Source organism: Atractosteus spatula, chromosome 3, assembly GCF_055471065.1.
Source record: "Atractosteus spatula isolate fAtrSpa1 chromosome 3, fAtrSpa1.hap1, whole genome shotgun sequence".
In the NCBI taxonomy this organism is placed as follows: domain Eukaryota; kingdom Metazoa; phylum Chordata; class Actinopteri; order Semionotiformes; family Lepisosteidae; genus Atractosteus; species Atractosteus spatula.
Window position 1 is genome coordinate 23,562,181 of NC_142708.1, and position 24,791 is coordinate 23,586,971.

Below are 24,791 nucleotides of genomic sequence, written 5' to 3' on the forward strand. Positions count from 1 at the left end.
GTAGACACAGAATCACCACACCTTATTTTGCCACAGACTTAGCTGAATACTTAATAACCAACAAAGCTTGGAGTCTGAGGCAGTTTTTCATTAAAAAACAACTGCAATATGAAAATATTTTTGGGAATTTGCTAGTGGCCTAATGTATTGAATGTCAGCTCTCTGAATTTCTTTTTCCCCAGCAATATATGGAATTTCAAAAGTGTGTAAGCTATTTATCTTAATTTTCTGAATATTCTCCAAAAATATATGAAAGAAGACCTGACCATTATAACATGTTTCTTTTTTACTAGGGAATTCTGAACCTTGACAGAGTGTTGGACAACCCTCCTCTGGACACTCACAATACAGTTTTAGTGAAGGAATGTGATGCATGTGTAAATGTCTTTTTCCTAAATAAAGAAAGGCAAGTCAGAAATTGCTTCGAAAGACCGATGTTTCAATTAGAACGCAGATGAGGTACAGGATTCAAAGCCAGCACTGCCTCATGGACTGAAAAAATTGAAGTATTAGGTCAATGATTTCAAGGTGACATTGGAGCTTATGACTGGACCCTCAGCTGAGAAGTGAGTTAACAGTGTACAGCCATTATTCCTCATTACGCCAAAGATGAGGTTGAGATGTGAGAAATCATTTCACCAGTTCAGTTAATGGAGAATGTTTGGCAGTCCAGATACAAGCCTGGAGTGGAATTAAGACATATTCCTGGGATTAATACCCCTTTTCTTATGAACATGGGATTTTTAATGACCAAGTAACCAGGACCTTGGTTTACTGTTACATCCAAAGGATTGCAGCTCCTGCAGAAAAGGGGCCACAGCTACCATACTAGTACATTGGTTTGGAAATTTGGGTCTTGAGGGAAGATGTCACCTACTGGTCCACAATAGTAGTCAATGTAGCCTAATCTTTTAATCAGGCTCTGGAACACAATACAGTCCATAGGTACAGTATACAATGAGGCATCAGGGCACTTAAATTAATCGGGACATGAATGTTGTAAAGTATGTTGGTTCTTTTAAATACAACTATTTTCCTTTCAGTGCTAGGGTTTGTTTTTACAAATTGAAAATATTTGGTGACGCTTCAGATTTTATTCTTTAATTTTTTTAACATAGGTTGTCTTGCACAGAATTTGGGGAGTTTATAACATAGCTTTTATTTGTGTGGAATAACTTAATGGACCATTGCATATACAATAATAACGTGTCTGGTCTGGATAAAGTACCCATATATATATTTTATAACTTTTAAATAATTTCAACATGTTGCATAAATTAGTGTAAGGAGATAAGGAACCTAAAAGAGGTCATAGACTTGGCCTAGGCCTAAAGGAAATCACAAGGTATAGTGTCACAATAGTTCAGCTTTATAAAATAGATATGGTGCTATCTTAGCTTTGATTTTATCTTGCCCCTAGTGTCTTTAGTGAAATATGTTTGAGGATCTCATTTAAGCTTCTATTTGAGATTTGGCTAGTTTATCTTTTTTCCTTGATGGAGGTCCAGGAGTTAATGATAGGGGATGCTGGGGTGAGATTGGAGGTCACTTTACACAGCTGTGAGTGGGAGTTTTCAGTTGGCAATGCTTGCTGGGAACTAGAGATGTCATTTACCTTTTGCCACTTCAATGTTTCAAAACATGTTTAACAGAAACTAGCAAAAAGGAGCACTCTTGGGGGAAAAATCTCCAAAGATGGATGCTAATTCTATGGACACAGCAAGAACAGCCTGCAGCTCCCTCAAAGATGGGTAATATCAGCCATATGTAGGCTAGGAGTGATACAGTGACATTCATATTTAACTATGGTGTAGATAGAAGACTTCCCACAAAACTGTAGGCTTGCTAATTTATAACATTGATTTCTGAAAATATAACAGTGGAATGCATGACTGATAAATGTTAGGTTTCTTCTCAGTCATGCAGAAAATTGAGACGTAATTGGAAGGTGGATGGAAAAGTCATGGATAAAGCATGGCAAATTATGAACAGAGTAACTCCAGTAAGACAGCTGGTCTTGACATGATCAAGAAGATTCTATCAGGATGATTTTCCTTCTTTGGTAATATTGTGATTCTTGTGTGTTTCCTTCAACAGTCGCACCAACATGGGTGATCCCAGTAGAACAGTCCCCCTTCAAAGACTGCTACAGTAACTCTTCTGTCTGAATCTGGTTATTTTCATCACTTTGGCATTGATGATCTGCTTCGAACCATTCCTTGCCTCTAGAGTGTCTCAGTCATTACAGAGAGCTCAGTGTTCAATTTGATTCAGTGACAATTTTTGTAATACTCTGTGGACTGCAAACTAATCTGGGAAATAGGACAAAATGTTCATGCGTGGTATTTTGTTAGGTTTAATTTTTGGGGAGAAAATACAGATTTGCATCTATTTGTTTATGAGGAACAGGTAAAGGAGTCGAACTCATCACATTAGATGGTTGGGGGGGAGGGGGCAGATTAAACGCGCAGAGCCTGATTAATGTTGTGTTATCCACTTTTAGATTTGTGAGCATGACACACACAAAGCATTCCCTAGCATTGTGTCTCACAGCTCGCATCTTGCATCATGTTTGTCATGTATTTGTCATTTGTCAAAACATTCTCTAGTACATGCTTATTAGCACATATATAATAGTCATTTGTCATTAACAGTTAGACTTTTGGTCTGCCCTAGTAAAAGTATGAATTAGTCAACAAGGAATTATACTACAAAAATAGTAATTAAGGACAGCAATTGTTGTTTTGTGTCTTGGAAAACAAAGAAAAGTGATGTCCACAGCCCTTTAAGTTAAGAATTATTTTTTTTATCCATTAAGTGAACCCTGTCATACACTTCCCAAATCTATATTTTCTATTATGTATCTTTAACGCTGTTGCATCTTTCACTGACTTACCATAAGTTGGCAATTGCATTGGTGCCCACTGATGTGCAGTTTAGCATTGATCCAAAAGAAAATCTTTGGAGATAGGAATATTTTAATCTTGCCTTGGAGAGATATAAGGCTTTCTATAGCTACTGTACAGTGCTGCACAAGCACAACAGCTTCCAGAATGGCTTCATGACATGATAACATAATTTGTAGGTCTAATGGAGGAAAGAAGTCAGAAGGGGCTGGTCAGGGAAAGGCTCTTGGACACTGAAACTAGTGGAAAACTAAACTGAGTTCAAAATGTAGGCCTAGTTAGAAAAGTGACTTTATAAAGCATAAAACTTCAACAGCTTGGATGATAGTTCAACACCAAAATTAAACCCCTAAGAAAACCGTATGAATGCAGATTGGATATAATTTACACATGTGCCAGCAACCCATAATTGGTGTTGTGAACCATAATCTTACTGCTAAATATAATTGTAACAATGTTGAACTATCAAATGAGAGCATATTTTTAGTTGTACTGAGGTCAATGAATAAAAGTTTTAACAATAGAATTCCTTAGAACAGTGAAAACTGAAGAGGGTGCATGCAGATAATTTTTAAGGCTTGTATGTGCATTTAATGTTTTAGACTTTGATTTTCATATAAACTGTACTGTGAAATTCATATCTTTCTTTCCTCTACACAACATGTTATTGGTAGGCAGATTAAAGGACATAAGCCTCAGTAGAGAAGTGCAGAGGATAAAAGCTAAATATAGAAACGTTCTGTGGAACATATGAAATTTACTTGTTTGCCTTAACCCTTTGGTTGTGTTTTTCTGTATTTTTTGTATGTTAGAAGTGTTTGACACTGAATATCACTGTGAATGTAATGAGATGATTCTAGTATTATGTGGATAGGCATTACCTGTATCACATTGCAGTCATATATCATATTAAGGTGGCTACCTTGTAGTAACACTGTAATATTATTTTTACAGTAGCTATTGTACATCCAAGTCAGCAGCAAAACCGTGCCGCCAATAGCAGTGGTGTCAGTGAAGTTGTCTTTTTAATTATTTGTTTAGACCAGGGGTCTTTAACCTTTTTTGTCTGGGGCCTAGAACAAGTCTGGGAGTCATCTTTGCAACCTGTGGTTCTGTTTTGAAATATGTTTTAATTACTGTTGTCTTCAAATTAAATACATTATTGTTAGTTAAATATAAACAGTGTTTAGAGAATTAGGAATTATAAAAAATAATATTAAAATACAATTAATAATTAGTAAAATCATTAGTCAAAATGATCAAACAGTAATTAGTATATTAATGTGAACTCTGACTTTGCAGAAACTCTGAAAGTTGTTCAAGTAATTTATGCTCTGGTTGTAGTCAGCTTTAACACTAGTTTTTGCGATGAGTGCTGAAAAACCTGCTTCAGACAAGTAGGTTTTAGAAAAGGGTAGTAAAACTTTCAGAGCCTCATTTCCCTGAATATTTTTTTTTTCCAGAACACACTTAGTGATTGTTTCTTTTTGAAAATTGTAGTGCAGTCTCATCGATGTGGATCTTGAGAAGCTGATCTTGTAGGCCAGAAACGCTTGAAATATCATCAGCCAAATCTTCAAGTCAATGTCAAATGGGATCTGCAGCTGTATTTAGTCACATGGTCCAGGATGTAGTGGTCAAAGGCAAGAGTTAGTCCCCCCACAATAAATTTTTACATCTGAATATTTAACATTTTTATCTTTCAGAAGCAAGTTTAATGTCGAGAAAGACAATCTTGTTTTCTTTCATTTTCCTCTTTCACAATTTCAGCTCTCCTTTGAAAGCTTACAAGTCCTCTGTTAGCCTAACCATTGCTTGATCACAGCCTTGCATTGAAATATTTAGCTTTTGATTTCAGCAAATAATATCTGAAAAATAGGCTAGTTCTAATATCCACTTGGAGTTCAAGAACCCTGGAGCTAGGAGATTACCTTTTTCCTGACGCAAATCTTTTTTTTGCTCGGATAAAGTAAGTAGGAGTGAATTTCTTAGCCCAGACCCGTCTTAACATCCTGCTGTTGAGAAACCTCGCTTTTATAAAAATTCACAACATGAATGACGTCTTTCACCACACTATCCAACTCCTTCCACAGCATCTTAGAAGCAGGATTCGCCCTCTAGAGGAGACAATGAAAAGGTTACACCTGCGGATTAAGTTCCTTCATTTCATCATTGCACAAACTAAAAACTGATTCTGGGTCATACCTTCTTCACCAAAAAATTAGTCTGCTTCTATTAAAAATATCTTCCTATAGTCTGTGGCCAGTAAAACAGAAATTCCTCTTCTATATCTGTTGTCCCTGGATAACGTACATACTGGATGTTATGAACTGTGCATTGTCTCTCACGTTAGTTGTTTCATACAGCTGAGAATTAAACTGCCCACTTATTTTTAAAGCTGCAATCATTTTCTTTTGATCTCACTTGACACATCATGAATATATGTATGAAAGGTGTCAATAGACAGCTGTATCTGTTCAATTGGCAGTGTTATCTCCACTGGTCAAGCACCCCATGTGTGTAGATGTCGGTTTCTCAAGTTCATCATCAGTTGGTGTGTCGCTCCTCTTGCTTTGTGATCCACCCAGCAACGTGTTAAGAAACTAGAATGGCTTCTCGCACAAGATATACAACTCTATTGGCTGGAGTATCAGGTCTCTGTCATTTGGTTTGTTGTTCTTTCCTTTCAAAGAAGCTCCAGTCTTTCCCAACAATAGAGCTGTGTTTAGCATCAAGAAGCCTCTTTAACTTATTCTGTTTCAATGATTCATTACTCAGTACTTCACCACAGGTTACGCACTGTCTTAACTATTCTACGCTCAGTGATAAGTATCAAACTTGTATCTAAAAACTCATCTTCATACTGATATTTTGCTCTATTATGGGGTTATTCAAGTCCAAAAATTTCTTACAATACGTGCGCAATGAAAAAATAGTCAAGCCACATGCATTACAACAACACTGAAAAGAGGGCCTGGTTTTTTCATCTCAGAATGTTGACTCGAGGTCAAACTCGGCTCAAGGTCATCTTAATGCTGTCGAATCGGCACTCTTCAATTCATAACACCATGTACTAAAACGAATGGAAGTCAATTAGCACCACAGAGGAAAAAAATACTTTCGTTATTACGAGATACCATTTTATTTTGCAATAATTATTGCTTTTTAACTAGATAATTTAAAGATGAATGCCTTTTGTAAAGGTACCATGAAACATGTTGTATCTGTCACTATTTGTCTATCTTAACTGTTTCACTTGTTTTTTCCCCAATGGATAAATAGTCTATTTTAAGTTACTTATAACACTAAGGGTGGATTTGTATTAGTATTTTGTGACTTTATAAAACGATAAAGTTTATTTAGAAACCACCAGTTTCTTTCCCCTTCAGATTACACCATTTTGGAAATGTCTTACTGTTACACATTTAAACCAGGGATGCTCCACTACTGGGAATTATACTTGATGTCTAAAAATAGATGTATTGAATGTTTTCTTTTATTCTCATTACTTTCCATAAAAGGAAGATGTTCCGATTCTTAACTATTTCTCAACAAAGTTGAACATTTTTTTCGTCTTTATTTTTTCATGTATTTCAATAATAATTATTGCAAAATAATACAGTGATAGTTTTTTTTCCCTCAGTACTGCTACAAGACATCAAGTATAAAACACATGTAGGAGGAAATTTCAATTTATTAAAAAAAGAATTGTGGCGAAGGTTAATAACCCCTGAGTTTGAAAGGCACTGCTTGTGTAAACAGAATTGTATAGAGATATAAAATAGTTTGAATGGCATGAGAAATAGCAGGACTTCATGGTGACTAAAAATCATTTTTGTGTAGTACAAGCGCAGTAAGAATGTGATGAATCTGTTATGGCAATCTGTTGCCTACAGTTATTTAGGTATTATAGGATGTCTTAAGTGGTCATTGAGAAGAGATCTGGAAAGCCTGTTAAATCCTTCTAATTGAGCAACTGATTAATTCAGTTAAGTCATTCAAAGTTTAACTAGAATAAAACAAGAAGACACTGTGGCTCCCCACAACTGGATTAAGAGACTCCTAAAATGTTGACGTAAGATGTGTAGTACAACATAATGTGTAGAGTACTAATATGACAAACAACAAGATCATTTGATTATATGAGAAAAAAAACATGCTTAAGGATTTACAATAAAAACGTAAAAGAATGTCTAGTAGTTAAGCAGTTCAGTGCTGGTAATAGACTGTAGGTATCAGGGTAGTTGATTCATACTGTTTATTAACCAATGAACAAACATTTCTGGTTATTAATTCAATAGGGCATACTTGAACTAAAAAATGCCAGAGTATATCTACAGATACAGAATACCTTCAGTGCATTTGTTAGAAGTCGATGGAGTTTGGGGTTACCAGTTACACGTTACCTGAAAATCATCAGTTGGCAATACCAGCTGATAGATATGTGATTTGTATTTTCCATGCAGACACAAAACGCGTAGTTTTGTTGGATCAGGTGGTTCAGATGTAGTCCGATTGATTGATGTGCCTGCAGGTTGTCTTGGTCTTTTTAAATTAGAAGCCCCTGAAGTGCTGGGAGAAGTTGGTTAACTGTTCCAGTTAAGCAAATTGCACAATGATTTAGGTTATTAAGAGGTGTTGGGAACAAAAACCTTAAGACATACTGGTCCTTCAAGACCAGAGTTGGGGTTCCCTGGGTTAAGAAATTACTAGTGCCAGTATTTCGTAACCATTTTAGTATTTGATCTATTTTAGCATCAGAAGATTTAATAATAGTCTATAGATAGAAAGCATATTAGCAAAAACCACCTTTGGCATGGTCCCAACTGTCTTGCCATGATGTTTCACGGCTGATTAAGTTGGAGAATGTAAAAGAAGCCTGCTGCTGCTTTGGACTTGAGAGATTCTGTTAAAACTCTATATTGTAAGCACATGCTCATTACAGCAGTCTGCCCCAATTAAGCTTAATTTGATGACTTTCCTTGGGATTGACCCTCCTACTCCAATGTTTCCTAACAAATTAAGCTTTATCATAGCTTTGTATGATGGCAAAGTGAAATCCCGAAATCTAACAAAAAATGTGCTTCTGTGTTCCTTAAAAACTCTTATAAAAACTATTATTTCTTGCACATTTGTAAGTAAAAGTGTATATCTATGATGATTAGGCTAACTTTTCTCCCTTCTGATTTGCAGGGAAAGAATATGATGTAAATACAGTTTGTAATTGTTCCGTTTATACATAGTGTAATACATTTATCTAGGAATCCATTTGTAACTAAAGCTCTAAAAGCTGTTTTTTGTATCAGTTTGTTTTTATCTTATCCAAGTATTCATTACTAGTTGCGTGAGAGATTTTGCAGTGTATTATCTGCTTTGTGTAATTGCATTGACCTGATATAGCCAAAGTGTGACACTGATACTATTGCTTACTATACTATATACTATGTGTATGACTGGAAATGTCTAGTCTTGTCAGTCAAGAATATGGCATTAAAGGCCGTCAGTGACAAAACCACGCACAGTACAAGCAGTTATTCTACCGCTACCAAATAATTTAGACATGGTATTAACATAGAAGAAATTAATTTAGGAGAAGGTTTGTCTGTCCTGAAGGCAATCCCCATCATTTCAGGAACACATTTGTCACTGATGTAGGTATTTCATAATGTCAAATATATTTTAAAAAGAGATCTATTAACACTTCGTTGAATTATCTTCTACTGGAGCCTCAGAACTACAGAATTAATACTGCAAAGGAGTGGGCTGTGCTACAAAGTAGATGATTGCACAATTAATAAAGCTTTGTCTTCTGCTTTCATAGAATGTGCCAAATACTGATGTATCCTAGTTAATAGGAGATTAGTAAGAGATAATTTGCGAGGTCGTACAAGAGGATTATTTTATACTCAGGCAGTCCTTTTATTGTTTTAAAGATGATATAAGAAGCGTGATAAGAGAGTTTCTACATAAATCATTATACTTCATTATTGTCAGGAAGGTTAATTTCCCATTAATAGTGTTTAAGTCATTTCATTATTGCAGTTATTAAAATGTGTCTGATACGAGTAATTTAATAAGTAGAACATAGTTTTCAAATCTGTTGTTTTATGCCCATTTTGTTCACGATTTTTCACTGTTTCACTTTTAATAAATCACTGTAGTCTAGGCTTTAGCTCTCCATATTCTGTATCCTACATATGAGTGTAAATGATAATGTATTAAACTTATATCGATCCCATTTCTTTGGGATCTTTCCATGAATGGTCATTTGATCTTACTTAGTTAATACATCTAGCAGCTTGAGTCAAACAATTAAATTAACATTCATTTTCACATTAAGCCTAACTTGTTGTGTTTAAGATTGTTAGAATAACTGATTACTCATTAATGGTGCGGATATTCTTTTACCATGAGTACGAATAAAGGTATGCATTTTGAAACCAGCAGCAGCATCTAATTTTTCCCCTGTTCTTTATTCCTTTACAGGTAAAAATCTGTACACAAATGAATATGTGGCAATTAAGCTGGTGAGTAAAGTATGTTTTGTTCTACGTCTTTTATATGTTTGTTACATATATGGGCAGTCCTTATTTTTCTGTTTTCTTTGTAAATAGGAACCAATGAAGTCCAGGGCACCACAGTTACACTTGGAATATAGATTCTACAAGCAGTTAGGATCAGGAGGTAAGCATCAGAGGGTTTTTCTTATTGCTGTTGCACTGTACATTCATTTGCCATATTTTTTAATGGTGCTGTTTGTATGTTTTGCATTTTACTGTAGACGTCTTTCATGTTGAAAAGCCAAAATTAGTTTTGGAATGAGTGGAGCTATATTTTAAATTCTTCTGTCTTATAAACGTATGGGTAAGCTAAACGATACAAGAAAGCACACCAACAGATGTTCTTTGTTTTTTCTAAATCCTTGAAGGTTTCTTTTTTCACTTTAAGGTTCCCAGCTCATTTAAAAAATGAAAGCTTCAGTACCACTGATGTGATGTGAAATTGTACTGCCCACTGTGCGATTTCTTTCTCTTCCTGACTCTTGTGGTAACCTTTTGCACTGAAGGCTGCTATCTTGATAGTTTTTTTGTGCACATTTTCTTTTGAACGACAACTGTTCCTTTGTATTTGCTTTGATGATTTTTGGCAGAGTGTGCAAGGTTTTTCATATCTCTGATTGTGGTTTTAGTTGCTAATTTTCTTTATTTTAGTAGCCCTAGTAAAATATTAACCAATAACATTTTAAGATTATAGGGCAACAGTGAGAGTTGCAAATGAGTCTCAAAGTCTCTGTTCCACTTTTTCAATTACTGATCAATAAAATTTCTGCCTGCAAGGAACTTTGGACAGAAGCTTTGGGACTTCCGTCTTTTTGTGGTCCCGTTAATTAAGCAGAAATCTTGAGACTAGATCGGTCCTTTGAGGACTTGAACTAAATTAAAACTCTTGTGTGGGTTGATACTGCTGCCTACCACTGTACTGAGCAAAGCCTGTACTGCACAATGGGAACACTGTTGACCTTCTACAGATAGCCTCCTTTGTTCAACAATAGTACTTATTTATAAGATCAATACCTTTCTTTGAGCTCTCCCTTATATCTATCAATATCTATCAACTATCAAATATATCTATCAACTATCAAATATATTGAGTACAGAAGCATCCACTTATTTTCTCTAAATGATCATTTGTTTAGTTTGATGACAGATAAAAAATCAGATGCTTTCTTTGTTTTTTTTTTTCAAATGAGGGAAAAATCTACCTTGAAACATGCTTTTTTTTAACATTTTCAACAGTAAAAAATTTAGATCACGTGGTATTGTATAAAATTTACTCCTCTCCAACAGTGGTACATCAACTCCCACTTCTCTAACCAAAGGCCTCCTTAACATCAGTTGGACAGTTTTAGATAGAAGCACTGGTGCAATAAGCAGTACTGTAAGAAATGATGCACATGCCATTTTGCTATAGAGAGATAAGTTTGTAGAAAATTGAGAAAGTTGTCTATATATTCAAGCCAACGTCTAGTCATTTGTTTTATTTTGCAGTTTAAATTAACTTAAAGTGTTTTCTGCGATGGCATGCACATAAAGAATAGTAAATCTCAGTATTAGTTGATTTGAGGTGTTGGATTGTCAATATATTCAGAGGTAGGTGGTATTTCTCCATTGCAAAATGTTCTAATAGTATTACACACTTAAACTAATTAATTGTGAACTCTGTGTATTTCAGGGGATATACCTCGCAGGTGAGGTAGAGATAAGGAGAAATAGTTGTAAATATGAAAATATTGTATAACATTTAGTTATGATTTATGGAAATTTAAAAGTCTTATGAGTGGTTGTGCAGAAGGTTATTGTTATTACTGTATGTGATTATGTGATAACTTAAAAGTTGACTGACTGACATATTTGACTATCTTGTGCCTCATATTCCTCCATGCATGCCGGTTAGGAAAGCCTACTTTATATGGCACTAGTTTCAACTAACAAATTGGGGAAAAAAATGGAATCCTGTAAATCTAAAAAATGTATATAAACATATATATGGCTTTATGTTTTTGAATTCAATCTGAGCATTGGAACCTAGTTCGTTTTCATTGATTACCTTTGAGCACTAAAAGCCTTCCCATATGCTGAAATGCTACACTAAGAGCTAAGGACAATTGGTGGTTTTGGCTTAGCCAGGTTTGTGGTGTTGGAACGGCATAACTTCAGAGATCTCCAGATCTGATTCATCAGTTACTACAAACAACCAGCCTGTTTAATTAGTTCTTTAATCTCTTGCTTGTGAAACTGAGTTAATTTGGGTAGATATTCACAGCTCCCTTAGGTTGGTGACTAAATAGTACCACCAGTTTTTACATTCTATTTGAAACAAATCATGTGATCTCTGGTTGTCCAGCGTTGTGCAGGATGTTTGTATAACTAAGAGCCCCCCCCTGTGAGATTAGGGAGTCTTGACTTTGTTTTCAGAAGACCTTTGAAACAAAGGCAATACTGTAGTTTAGGACATGAGAAAGGTTACAATCAAGAAGATGTCATACAGACTGTCTAGACAGTTTGTTAGATATTAGCTAGTTGATCTGATGATATTATCCAGCCGTTTCTTGAAAGAATCTGGGGTTTCAGCTTAAACAACATGGCACCTGGTTTCACAATCCCACAGCCGTTTCTACATAGTTTCCACACATAACCTCTAGTTCTTGAAAAGTTAGAGTTACAGTTGCAGATGCTGGGTTCAGTTTCAGCCTTTCTCTTGCGACTCAGATCTGGGTTCTGATTTATAGTGCCCTTTTGGCAGTAACCCATGGTGATGTTACAAGAAGTACAGAAGTATTTCTGTCACTTTGTAAAGTTTTATGGTGGATACTGTTCTGTGCAACCAGCGGCCAATACATTTTTAGTATTTCTTGACATTTTTTGACGTACAGTACTTCCTGCCTAGAACCCTGTGTTCACAAGAGGACAGAAACCGCAGCAAAAGAGCAATAGCTATAAACCACTGCCCATTGCAGAGCTTGTTTGTGTGAAAAAGGTGGCCAGATTCATGGTGTTTGACTAATTTTATGATTTTATAATAGATCTCTATTTCAGTAATTTTTCCCATAATTTTATCAACTAAAATAAATGGAAATGATAGTGCAGATAGTTTGAGAGGCCTAAAAGGGCCAAAATGTTGACTTTATATTGAAAGTTTAGTTTTTAGATAAGCTTGCACTTGACTTTGTGTTGTCTTGATAGATACAGTGTACAGCATACACAAGTGTGCAGAACTAGAGAGAAACATATACGCAACAGTATATTAAATGTAAGTCTAATGAAATGTTTAATATTACATATTATGTTTGTTTCATTGTTCCATTTTTTTATATTGATCATGTGGCTGCTTTTGGTGCATAAGAGTACACTATTTGTAGTTTTCCCCATTTGTGGACATCTCTATGACATATGCCTTGCAAATGATGTCCTCCTGTATTCTTAGCAAAAGTAAAAATTACTTGAGGTAATGACTTCAAAGACAAGGCAAGTAACGGAGGGAACAGTGAGATTTCTTGACGAGCACCCCTAGAAATTGTAAACTAGAAGGAACACCTGTTGCCTGTTAATATCATTGCTAAAAATTGATGTATAAAAGCCCATATTATCTAGTCCTGACTGCAAATATTCCCTCTCGAGCTGCTCAATACCTCCCTAAGTGTGTAATGTAGAGGAAATGCTGCAAGATGCCCTTTAATAAAGGCTGTATGATTGTGGTGTACTATTGATCATGTACTCTTCATGCTGGCATGAAAGCACCTTAAGACACAAGTTGCCCAAGCAATTAATAATAATTGCTTGGATCTGCATAATCCTTTTTTTCTAAAAGATCTCATTGCACTTAACATATAGGAAGTGCAATGCTGGATGTCGTCTAACAACCAGCAACTACAGCAACCAAACCAAAAAGTCAGATAGGAATTTTTCTGGAGGAATGCTGTGGGTAGCAATATTTTCTTCTAAGGCATTTTCATATCTAGTGACATGAACTACACTTACTTATCGTACTCTCATGGATTTATACAATCGTAGAATGACTAGCCATCAGAGCTTAAAGGGGAACATCAGTCCCAATTTCTCGGTTAGTAAATCTCGGTAACAAAATAAATTCGTTGACGGTATGGAAATATTTGACAAAATGTGACTTTTGAATTAAACACAAAATCCTGAACTTTGTGAAAGTACTGTAAGTCGCCATGTTTTTATAAACCTCTGGTCTCGTCAAGAGCGAGAGTTCCCACAGATTGTGACATGATGTAGCCCTTCCTGCTCACTGTAGTAACTAATGTAATGCAGTGTACGAGCAAATAAGTACAGGTTGTGCGGCAGATATTTCACTGCAGATTTTTTCCAACGTGACCTGCATGCAGAGTTAACAAGTAAGTTCCATTTATTGGCAAAACCGTCTCGAAATTGAGAACAATATTTCTGTCGGATCGAGAGAGATGAATTCACAAGTCTGCTTCTTACAATCTAATAGGGCCTTTTCACGTCACCGGAAGTTTTTGCCGCCTTGTTGTGAGTCTAATAACATGGTGCTGTGCAGGCCTGGAAATGTCTTTTGTTTTGTGATGTAAATTGGAGGTTTTACAACTGTGTACGTTTTACTTCTATTGTGGTTTGAAATGCACTCATCAATGCTGATTCTTTCTAACTCCGAAATATAAAAATAGCTGTGGAGCTCCCCCTTTCAAAGGTATATAGAACAGTACTCTGTATCCAGCTTCATATGTGAGCTTTTATTGTGTTTGGACCTATAAATCCAGTCAGTTATGTCATTTACTGACTTCTAATTCTGTTAGTAAAGAGTAACTGGAATAATTGGGCTAATGACAGCAGCTGCTACTTGAGACTGTTCCACAGAGTGAAAACATTTTTTGTTTATAGTGATGTATCTACTAACTCAGTTCTGTCGTTAGTTGGGTTTTTCCATATATGCATAACTTATATGGTTAGGCCATCAGTTGTGCTGTAAGAGATTCAAATTATTTCCATTACATTCACAATTACATGTTAATTAGACACTGTAACAACTGTAGTTTGCCTTTCCAAAGGCATTTTCAAACTCGAAAGACCAGTCCCTCACTGGATTAGTGAGAGGCAGCTTGAACAACTGTGTAACTATGAAAGAGTTGTTATGGAAGGAGTTGTTTATGTGCTGCCTGCTGCTGCAGTCCTGTTAAAATTGCAGAAGCCAGTTAATGGCCTCTACTTTGGCACAATCTTTTCATAATTATTATACATTGGCCTGAAAGAAGTTGGTAGGTGGTGTGAACAAGTTAATTTATATGACCGAATTGCAGTTTTTGATACTTATTTGTCTATTCCAGAGGGCATGTTGTAAGTGCATAAAGCTTTTAAGTGCTTCGCCAGTCTCTAGTACATCAAATGTACTATACTCCTAATTTAGTGAAAGTAGCCAGAAGACTGAATCTGTTTTGAAGATCTGCATAGTGAACAGATGGCAAACCTGGTTTGATTTAGAAAGCCATTTATTTTTTGGGCCGCAAGGTGGTGTGGCAGGTAGCACTGCTGCTTCATAGTTTGAGTCTCGACTACGATATGAGGCGTTTGCTCCTTGCCGTGTCCACCTGGATTTTCTCTGAGCTCTCTGGTTTCCTCCCACAGTCCAAAGACATGCTGTTCAGGTTAATTGGCTTCTCTGTGTTGCACCTTGGGCTGGACTGAGATGCCGTTCAGTTATTTAGTCCTGCCTTGTGACCCGTGCCACCCAGTGAGGCTCTGAATCCAAGTATAAAGCGGGTTCTGAAAATGGGAATCGATTTTTTTTTGTTATTTCAGTATCATTAGCACCTATTGCTCTTATACTCTTCATGCTGTTCAGATACAGCTTAGATCTTTGAATGTATGTTTTGAGCAGTAGCTATGAAATAGAATTTGGTTTTAGTTCAAGACTCTTAAATAGAATTTGAGTTTAGTTCAGGTTTTAATTCAAACAGCCTGTAAATCATTAGGTCTTTAATTGATAATAATCTGTTATTTTAGATACAGAGACCACAGAAATATCTTTTCTGTCAGATATTGTCGATTTCCTGGCACTGTGACTTTCCATGTGCAGTAATAATTCAAGCATAAAGTATATGCATTACTACTGGAGATGCCACATGACACCCCTGTTAGTAGTTACCAGAAGGAGATTTGTGTGGCTGGATGTGGCTTTGTAATGCAGCTTTTAATGGCTTGTTTTAGTAACAGATGTGTATCACTGTAGTGATTATATGCAGTGTTTGCTAGTGTGTTATCAACACACAAACATGTTTAATGAGGGGTTTCTCCAAAGAGAAAATCTGAATCATGCATGGGTGTAAGTAATAAAATAGTGTAGATTAGTGAATAAACCTTTTTAATATTGAAGGAATCTTACATAACCCAAGGCATAGTTTGTAGATTCATTTAATATTTTGCAAATGTTGTTGATTCTAACTCTCTTGTGGTTTTCACTAGTTTGCTTTGGAGTGCATCCAAAATATGAAATGCTGTAGGCTGTCAATGGTGTCTCTGAAGTATTTGCTGTTTTAAAGTCAAATAAATTGCTTCAATTTAGTTAAAAAAAACCACACGTCTGTGTACCTTGGACCTTTTGTAATCTGGATTTACTAGCCTGACAAAAATAACTTGTAAAGTAAGTTGATGGTGCAAGTGGATTTTTAAAATATAGTATTATACACTAGAACAATTTTTGAGTTGAGTTTTTGAATGATTAAGCTACATTTTCTCTAATTAGAATGCAGCAAAGCAATAATTATTATTTTAGCTGAAGGCTAACCAAAGGCAAGGGTTTTTTAAATGTTTTGCAGCAGTAAGTTGGTTTTTGTGGTTAAGCGTTTAATGAATGTTTAATTCTGGGCATTCCCATAAAAAGCTGCAGTAATGTGAGTTTGTGTAAGAGAGACCTCTCAGATATTTTAATTAAATGTGTTAAGACTGCTGGCAATTGCAATGTAAAATTGCATCATTTTTTATGAAGTCTGTAGAGCATATCATGTGTTACTTGCTTTAACTTCACAAAATGCCAGAATAAGCATGGACTCTTCTTTACATGACTTTGAGAACACGTGATAAGGATGCTTCTGGTGCTTTTTGTAATACTGTAACTGATTGAGATCAGCTTGCCCTGTACTCCAAAACATCACAATTTGGAGAGCGTAAGTGTGCAAGTACAACACATACTTTGCTCTGCTCACACATTATAGCTGGAGATCAAAGGTGGTTTAAACAAGGGGTGTCAAATAAATGTTATGTAAAGCTTCCTCTAAAGTCTTGACACATCCACTTGTGCATCAAATGTAATGTAAACTGAAAAATGTCCGCATAGGAACTCCGAGCATAGAATGACCCACCAAATCCTGAATGTTGTCAGACAGAATGAGCACTTAATGTTCCACATCAACGTGCTGCTAGTGTAAGAAACGTGTTCAGTGGCTTGATTGAGAGTCTTGCATCATTTGAAAGTACAACTCATTGCCTTCAAGATGTGAATACTAACAGTATGCCATGTGTGAAAATTCTGAAGGCTGAGATTGTCAGAACTTTCAGTCACCTTTTATATATGCCCTGCAAAACTGTCAGCAAGAGCCTGTCACCTTATGAAGAATGTGATGTATTCATAACAGCTGGAGGGGGAAAGGCTGTACAAATCAGAACACTCAGAAATGTGACAGTGTTCTGCCCTCACTGATATGCAGGCAAAAGAAAAATTGAGTGTTAAGAGGATAGTCTGTATCAGGAGGTTGGTAATTTATTTTGAAAAGCTGCATAGATTTTCTACAATGTGATGTATTGATGTGCAGAGGCTATCAATAACATTCTCAATGGAAATTATTCCTCGCAAACAAAAGTGACTGAAAATAAAATAGAACAATTTGGAATTGTTTCCCCAATCCATAAAAAATAGCCAGTAATTCAAAATATTTTTTACTCAGATGTGTTGTACATTATACATTACATTACAGAAGGCTAACAAGTGACAAGTACAATAATCACCTGTTAAAACACAATAACACACGTTTTAGTAGAGAAAATAATGATACTTTTAAAAAGAACTTCAGCAATATGCTCAATTATCCCTAGCAGCAGCAACAGAGGCCACAAATGCTGATCTGTAGCATTTAATTTGGTTTAAGGCAAAAATCAATACTTACTGAAGCAAATTTATTCAAAAGGTCACTATGCACAGCAGTAAAGCATTGTCAAAATCTTAAAATGAAAAATCCTGGATTGAAGGTTGTTGACGTCTATATAAGTATTAGCTGATGGAGCATGAATGTAACAATATGAACATGGATTTTAAAAGGTATAAATAGACTAAGAAAGGAAAGACAAGTCACAGAGCAAACATTATTCAATTGACAGCTGTATTGAATCAGATTGAAAAGTGAACAGTGCTACATAAGAGACAACCCCTAAACATTTATAGAATAGGAGTTTCTATTTTCATATACAGTAACTTCTGGAGGTTTTTGCAGCATGCATACAGTGTTCTACAGCTGTGATACTGCTCAAGACAAAGCCCTGTCTCTTACTGAATGGAGCATTTGATTTCTGAATTAGTTTCTGGTAGAGGAAAGCAGAAGTGATCCATTTCTATGTGCTCCAGCAGGATGCTGTGATTGATGGTGTCAAAAACTCCAGAAAGAGAAGCAGATGAAGTGATCCAAAGAAAGAAGCCATCAGTATATCATTAACTGCCTTAAAAAGAGTGTCTCTTTGTCTAAACTCAGCCTGTGCACTCATCCATATGTCAAGAGCATTGTGAAGGATAAGTCATTTGACCATATCGTGTTATTTACATATCACAATTTTTAAAATTTTGCAGTCAGCTGATCTGCAGTTGCTCACCTGTTTTGCCTTGCACTTTGAATTAATGCACAGATATCATGATCCTGGAGTATGAGCCTCCTCTCACTGTTGCAGTTTGCTGATGACGTCTTTCATTCAGGTTGACAAGCTTGCTGCCGTCACCTTAGATACTGTTGCTCATGAAGCGTCAGCAGCTTCAGCTGTCTTGGACACAGAAGCTCCTGGCAAACGTGCCTCAACACTCACCATCCCCCCCCCCCCCCCCTTTTTACATGACCTTAAACACGCTGGGAGGTTATTTGCTTAATTAAATCATGAGACATCTGTGTGGAAGCCCTTGCTAATCGAGTATGCTTGGTGTTCCTGACTTACCCAAGCGTTTGTATTTTTTTTGTCCCCTATCTGTAGGTTATCAAATGTGCTGGATCAAAGACTTAACTCTATTGGACATGTTGAACACTGGTGCCAATTAAGTAGGATAACAATAATACTGTTTTCTTCATTTTAGGGCCTTTCTGGACTTTTACCATCTATAAAAGTAAAGTGAGTTTGTGCTATAATGTTTTAAGGTGTTATGGCTGGTGATTTAAATGGAAGCGTCATACTCATGTCATGCATATCTCCTAAGTATCAAATATTATAATGGATATGGACTTATGTTACACATTTATTTTTTCCTCTGTACTTCAAAAGTTGGGAAGATCACTTCCAAGATTTTGATTGAGCTGAGTGTATGAGAGTTTTCTTCAGTGTGATATGCAGGTTTAAAATTGAGATTCAGCACCCATTGTGCTGAATTTTATTTTTAAATTATTGAAGATCATTTTAAGATGCCCTGTATATTTAAAGTATGCAAAATGCAAAAGCTTTATAGTTTTATATACAGAATATGAAGTTATCAACTGAAAATAAAAATACCTAACACTTGGTATTTAGTGGTGGCCGAAATGTGTTTTTACTGTCAAGTTAAGTGCATTTTGTTTGTAATGTCCATATTACTCGTTATGTGATAAAAGATGTAGGGGCTCAAGTTTAAAATATTAATTGATTTAAAAGCACTGCAAAGGACTCATTGATCGGATGCATCAAATATTTATACATTGCACAATATACACAATTACAGCTTACCTTTAATTCAATCAGGTTTAGAATGTTCAAAAATGCTAATTTTATAGTACAAAAGGATAGGTGCGTGTTCAAGGTTAGTTTTACAATTGTAAAGCTTTTGAAGTGATAACATACTAGTTTACAGTGTATGTCATGTTTTTATCTTACCAATCATAATATAGCATGTCTGTTCTACTTATTTAACCAGTAAACAGCTGAAAGCAATCATTGCAAGTAAACATGCAAAAGAAGTGATTTTGCTGTTGAACATTTGTAATACCGGTAATGACCCTAAATCCATTTCCCATCGGATCACAAAAGAGGATCCTAGCTCAGCGTCTGATTTCTGATCTGAAAGTACTACAAAACAACATGTAGAGTGACAAAGGACTGAGCAAGAATCATTCATTTAGAATACGGTGTTCAGTTTTGGTATGCACCTACAAATCTATGGTATAGCCTAAAAAAGGCGTAAAAGAAAAGCAACAAGAATTCCTGTTCTCTGGATTGTCATCTATAGATAGGTTAAAGAAACTAAATGTCTTCCGTATAGAGCAAAGGAGATTTAATCCAATTCTATAAAATCCTTTCTGGTATGGATAGGGTCAAGCCAGGGGAAAAGTGAAACAAGGACTCGAGATTCACAGTAGGAATGTCAAACAACGAAAAGTGTTGACATTCACGTTATTTTGAATACATTTTAAGGCATGGCATCAAGCATTGCTTTTATTATAAAGCTTTAAATAAGTTGACCAAAATCCGCAACAAAGACTGAAAGAAGATAATCTGTTTTCGAAGCCAGTATGATTCTAGAGCAGGATTAGACTTCACTCTTCCAGGGCCGGAGTTTTTACAGAACTGAGCTTCGCTGGATGTTCTTATTCTTTCTTTATTGTAACATAGTAACAGAAGTATCATGTAAATTAAAATGCATAAATGGGAAACTATGAGACTAAATAATATTGTTCAGTGATTTTTCAATGAACCAGAATTTGAATTAAAATGATCAATGGTAAGTGATTGCAATGATCTTTTGCTATCATGTGAAATACATCTCGAAGAAAACATTTTCCTACATTACAATTCACTGTTTGTTTCATGGGTACCTAGAATACTATTGCTTTTTTTTCCAAGCAGCTATTTTTTTTAGCTTTTCAGACTTGTTCACTGACAAGTTGTATAAAACTTGTTCGATGATGTGTTAAAATATTGTGGAAGGATGGACATTATTCTAGCTGACTGGACGTGTAGATTTGATTTACCTTGTGCTTGTTATCTGCATCAGAGAGAGGTCGTTTTGGAAAGCATTTCGAGGAGTTTCTAGTTTTATTCAAGGCTGGTCCATCCAACCATCTTAAAACGTCTTCATCCAGTTCATGGTCATGAAGGAGCCGGAGCCTATTTCAGCAAGCAATGGGGTACAACCTGGCTGGGATGCCAGTCCATCGCAGGGCACACACAGACCCAAGCGTACACACTCACAAGAGGGCCAGTTTTCCCAGAAGCTAATTATTCTGTCATCTTTGTACAGTGGGTGGAAACAGGAGCTCAAGACATGTCAAAGAGTGAAATGAATTGCTTGTTTGTGCTGCATTATGGGAAGGCTTTATGTTCATTGTGTGAAGAAATGTACTTTCCTGATTTATTTGTTGGTTGGGCTCATCCCTGGGACTTTATAGTCACATTACAGAACATTCAGGCTGCAGGTTGTTGTTTTTTTATTTCCCCAATGTCATTCTGTTTTTTCAACACAGGGAATTCCATGATGCAGGTCTGCTGCAATAAAACCAGCTCTTTCTGTCTTCATATGCCTCACTAAATATCAGACTTTTACCTGCACTGATTTAATATATGATAGGAAGGATGACATAACTGTAAGACAGTGGTTTACTGTTGTGTGATCCATAAATGCTTCAAGAACAGCAAAAGGGTTTCCCACAGCTGGAGGTGGAATAATGTTTTTTTTCTAATCCACCATAGAATTAAAAAATGGACTCCAGACATCTGAATAACGCATTTCTAAGAACAGTGTAAACAGAACCTTAACTGTATAAGGGGGGAAAAAACCTAAGCTAACTACATACATTTCTTTTTTCTAAGGGTAATTAAAGTACTTTAGCGATATATTTCTTTATTTTAATACGGCTGTATCTACCTAAGCAAGTGTAATGAATCTCTGTGGTAATTTTATTGTAGCCACAATAAATAAAACAAACTTATTTTTCACTGATTCAGCCTCTGCTTATCCAACATCCTGTGGTGACTGAGTAGAGTCAGATGTATCCTGGGGGTTGCTTCTCCAATTCAGAAGACCACTAATTGCAAATAATCAAATACTTTATTTGCTGCATTAAAAAGGAACTAGGTTGAAATGGTTAAATATTTACATCTTGTATACGTGTATTTCAATGCATCCATTTATTTTCTGACCACTTCATCCAATTTAGGGTTGTGGGGGAGCCGGAGCCTATCACAGCAAGCAGCGGACGCAAGGCGTGGTACACCCTGGACGGGACGCCAAAAGATAATTCATATCCTGTGAATATGAATATCCAGGATAATTCACATCCTGGAAATAACTATTTTTTTTCTCAAATTTTAAAAAGGAGATTAATAACATTTCTCTGGATTCAATTTATTGTGCTTCACTAAATTGGAGAAAACTGATAGAATACTGGTGTGTCATCATGCATTGCACTGTATAAAATGTTGCCATAAAGATGTTAAAATATTAGCTTAAAAATGGACATTTTCATAAATCTGTTCCTATTAAAATATAATAACTGAAGATGGACTGTGCTATACATATTTTTCCCCGTAATGAGATAGGAGCAAAAATCATAACAGATTTGCAAATTGGATAATGTCTTTCTTAAAATATTCTACATATATAATAGCATTGTACATGGCGAAATCAGATTTATCATATGTTTTTAATTGAAGTCCAGGAAACATGAGGGTTACATTTCTTCACATGAAAGTTAGTGTTCTGTAAATCCCACTCATGTCATGATTTACACTGACAAGACACCTCCTGTAGTGTGCCAGAACCTTGCATTACTTCTTAAGGAGGATTTTTAACCATTCCTCTAGGTCCTTCATACCTCTTTGTTTCCTTTTGTGAGCAGCCTCCTTGACTTTTGACCAAGAGTGCTCTTGACAGGAATGAGGTCTGGACCACCAGTTGAGAGCGTTTGCGTGTGGCTAATCATTTTGTTGTCTTGCTGGAATGTTCATTTTTTGGCCTGGTATATGTTAAGAGTTCATGACTCCTCTTCTCAAGGGCTCCATGACCCATAAATGCAAACATCTCTAAAGCTGAGTAGGCCCCCACCATATATCACAGTGGGCGTAAGTGTTTTCTTAACAAGCATACACCCTTTATACACCAAACGTAATCATCATGAACACATCCTATTCTAAAAGTCCAATTTTAATTTCATCTGACCATAAGACATTGTTCTAGTTGTCATTCAGATGCTTGACAAATTCAAGTCTCCTCAACCTGTTAACAAATGCCACATTCATTCAGACAATGTGAACTCAGAATTTTTTGCATTTTGTATTATAATGATGCCAGTTTTGGTGCTTTTGAATTTCCTCCTGTTCTGCCTTTTTTGTAAGTTCTTATTGGGCAATTTAATGTATTTGTCTTAGGATCGTCAAGATGCTTGCTAATTTGCTAGTTTCCATTTTAGTTTCTTGCTTGACGTATTACTGTTTTATTCTTTGTATCCCTGTTTCTTTTTTCATTTTTTAAACTGTTGTGTCCTACGTTGTGGCCTGTTTTAAACTGTTGAACAACTATGGGAAGACTTTTCACAGCTGATCACCATGAAGTTTTCAGGACAAGCCAATCCATATTATGCTTTCCTTAAAATGCTTTTGAAAAAAACTTTTGTTGCTCTCTTGTTACTCTGTACTTCACTACATTATATTCTTTCATGTATTTGTTCTAAGTATATTCTTAAGCTATTTAAAAGACCTAAGTAAACATAATAAACAGCAAATTACACAGAACATGTACATGAGAGTTTGCAATAAGCAGAACTTTTTCACCTTCTTCTTCCTTAAAATTATATTTTTGTGGTGTTACTGCAAAACAGTGTTAATCATTTCAACAGTTGTCTGTTTTTCAAATTACAGGACCAAGTAAAAAATGGCAATTTATTGTATGGGTGAGGTCGTGTATGATTAGAAAAGGGATCTGCAGAAAGTCCTCAATCAGAACATCTAAGAATATCTCGTCAGTTTCTGACATTGTAATTTCAGTCTCAGTCTGTATTAAAGTACTCATTACCTCCAGTGATGTAATGTTTAACTACCCATTTCCCTATTTTTCAGTAAATACTATAGAAGTAAGAGATGCTTTGCACTAAATACTGTCTCAGGTTTCATGCTGTAATTTTCCTGGAATTAATGTCCACTCATCTCTGCTTCGCAAATACTACTGTTTTTAAAACTGTAAGGTTCGAGCATGGTTTGTGTGTCACCCAGGATAGTTTGTAGTACTGCTGAGAAAAAGATATTGGGTTTTTACCTCCAACCTGCCAGTAGCACAATTTGAGGCAGCTTTGACGCTGATTGTATTTTGTTTTTTAAGGAAGCTATATCTAAAGCTTAATGTAATTACTTTATATTATAATAGCAGTAATGATCCTTGTCATCAATGTGCAAAATAATATTGCATCTTTCTTGCCAGGGCGTTATTGAGCATCTTGCATTTAAATGGAAGTAAAACTGCTTGTTAGATAATTCTCAAGACAAGGAGCAATGTAATTAAAACTAGCCCTAACCAACTCTCTTTTGGTGCGCTGGTCATTACGTTCGAATCACCGTAATGTAAACTTCCCTGTTGTTGTCTGTATAAAACTACTATATAAAGAACAAGAATTTCGTAGTGCTTTAAATGTCAGGAGCAGAATATTGAAATTAATATGGTAGTTGGTAGAAAAGAAAGTACAAGGACGGGTTTAATGTGCTCAGACTGTCTCGTGCCTGTCATAGTTCTTGCAGATGCATTTTGAACTGTAAATAATTAATGGCGATAGCATTGAAGTAACCCTCTTAACCCCAGGGATGATTAAAGGACAAACTCAACTAATGTTCTTCAGGTAAATAACCACTTCACCCCTGAAGAAATATGATAGTAGCATAGGGAGTGGAACTGAATCTGAATGTCTTAGTTTCTTACCATTGGACAAGCTCGCACTGTGCCACCATTTCACTCAAGGGAAAAGTCAGAAAGTAAAAGTGGTGGGACAAATGTCAGGATCTCAGTTTTATAAATACTTAATTTAAAAATAAATCAACACATCGGCATTGGCCAGAAATTCAGACTTCTTCAGCAGGGGAAGTTAGAAGTCCAACTGCTTTACAGACCTAGTTAGAAGGTCTGATTATAAGGTTATTCCTGGGA

At 35.8% G+C, this 24,791-nt stretch overlaps 1 protein-coding gene across 6 annotated transcripts in view; it reads left to right on the forward strand.

Moving 5' to 3' along the window:
* The window catches only part of LOC148837580 (casein kinase I), a 75,315-nt gene that overhangs the window by 22,046 nt on the left and 28,478 nt on the right, over positions 1-24,791 (forward strand). For all 6 annotated transcript variants that reach the window (XM_088910879.1, XM_088910884.1, XM_088910878.1 and 3 more), the window contains 2 exons: positions 9,393-9,433; positions 9,521-9,590. In XM_088910879.1, the coding sequence (XP_088767005.1) occupies positions 9,393-9,433; positions 9,521-9,590 (111 nt within the window). The remainder of the gene's footprint in view (positions 1-9,392; positions 9,434-9,520; positions 9,591-24,791) is intronic.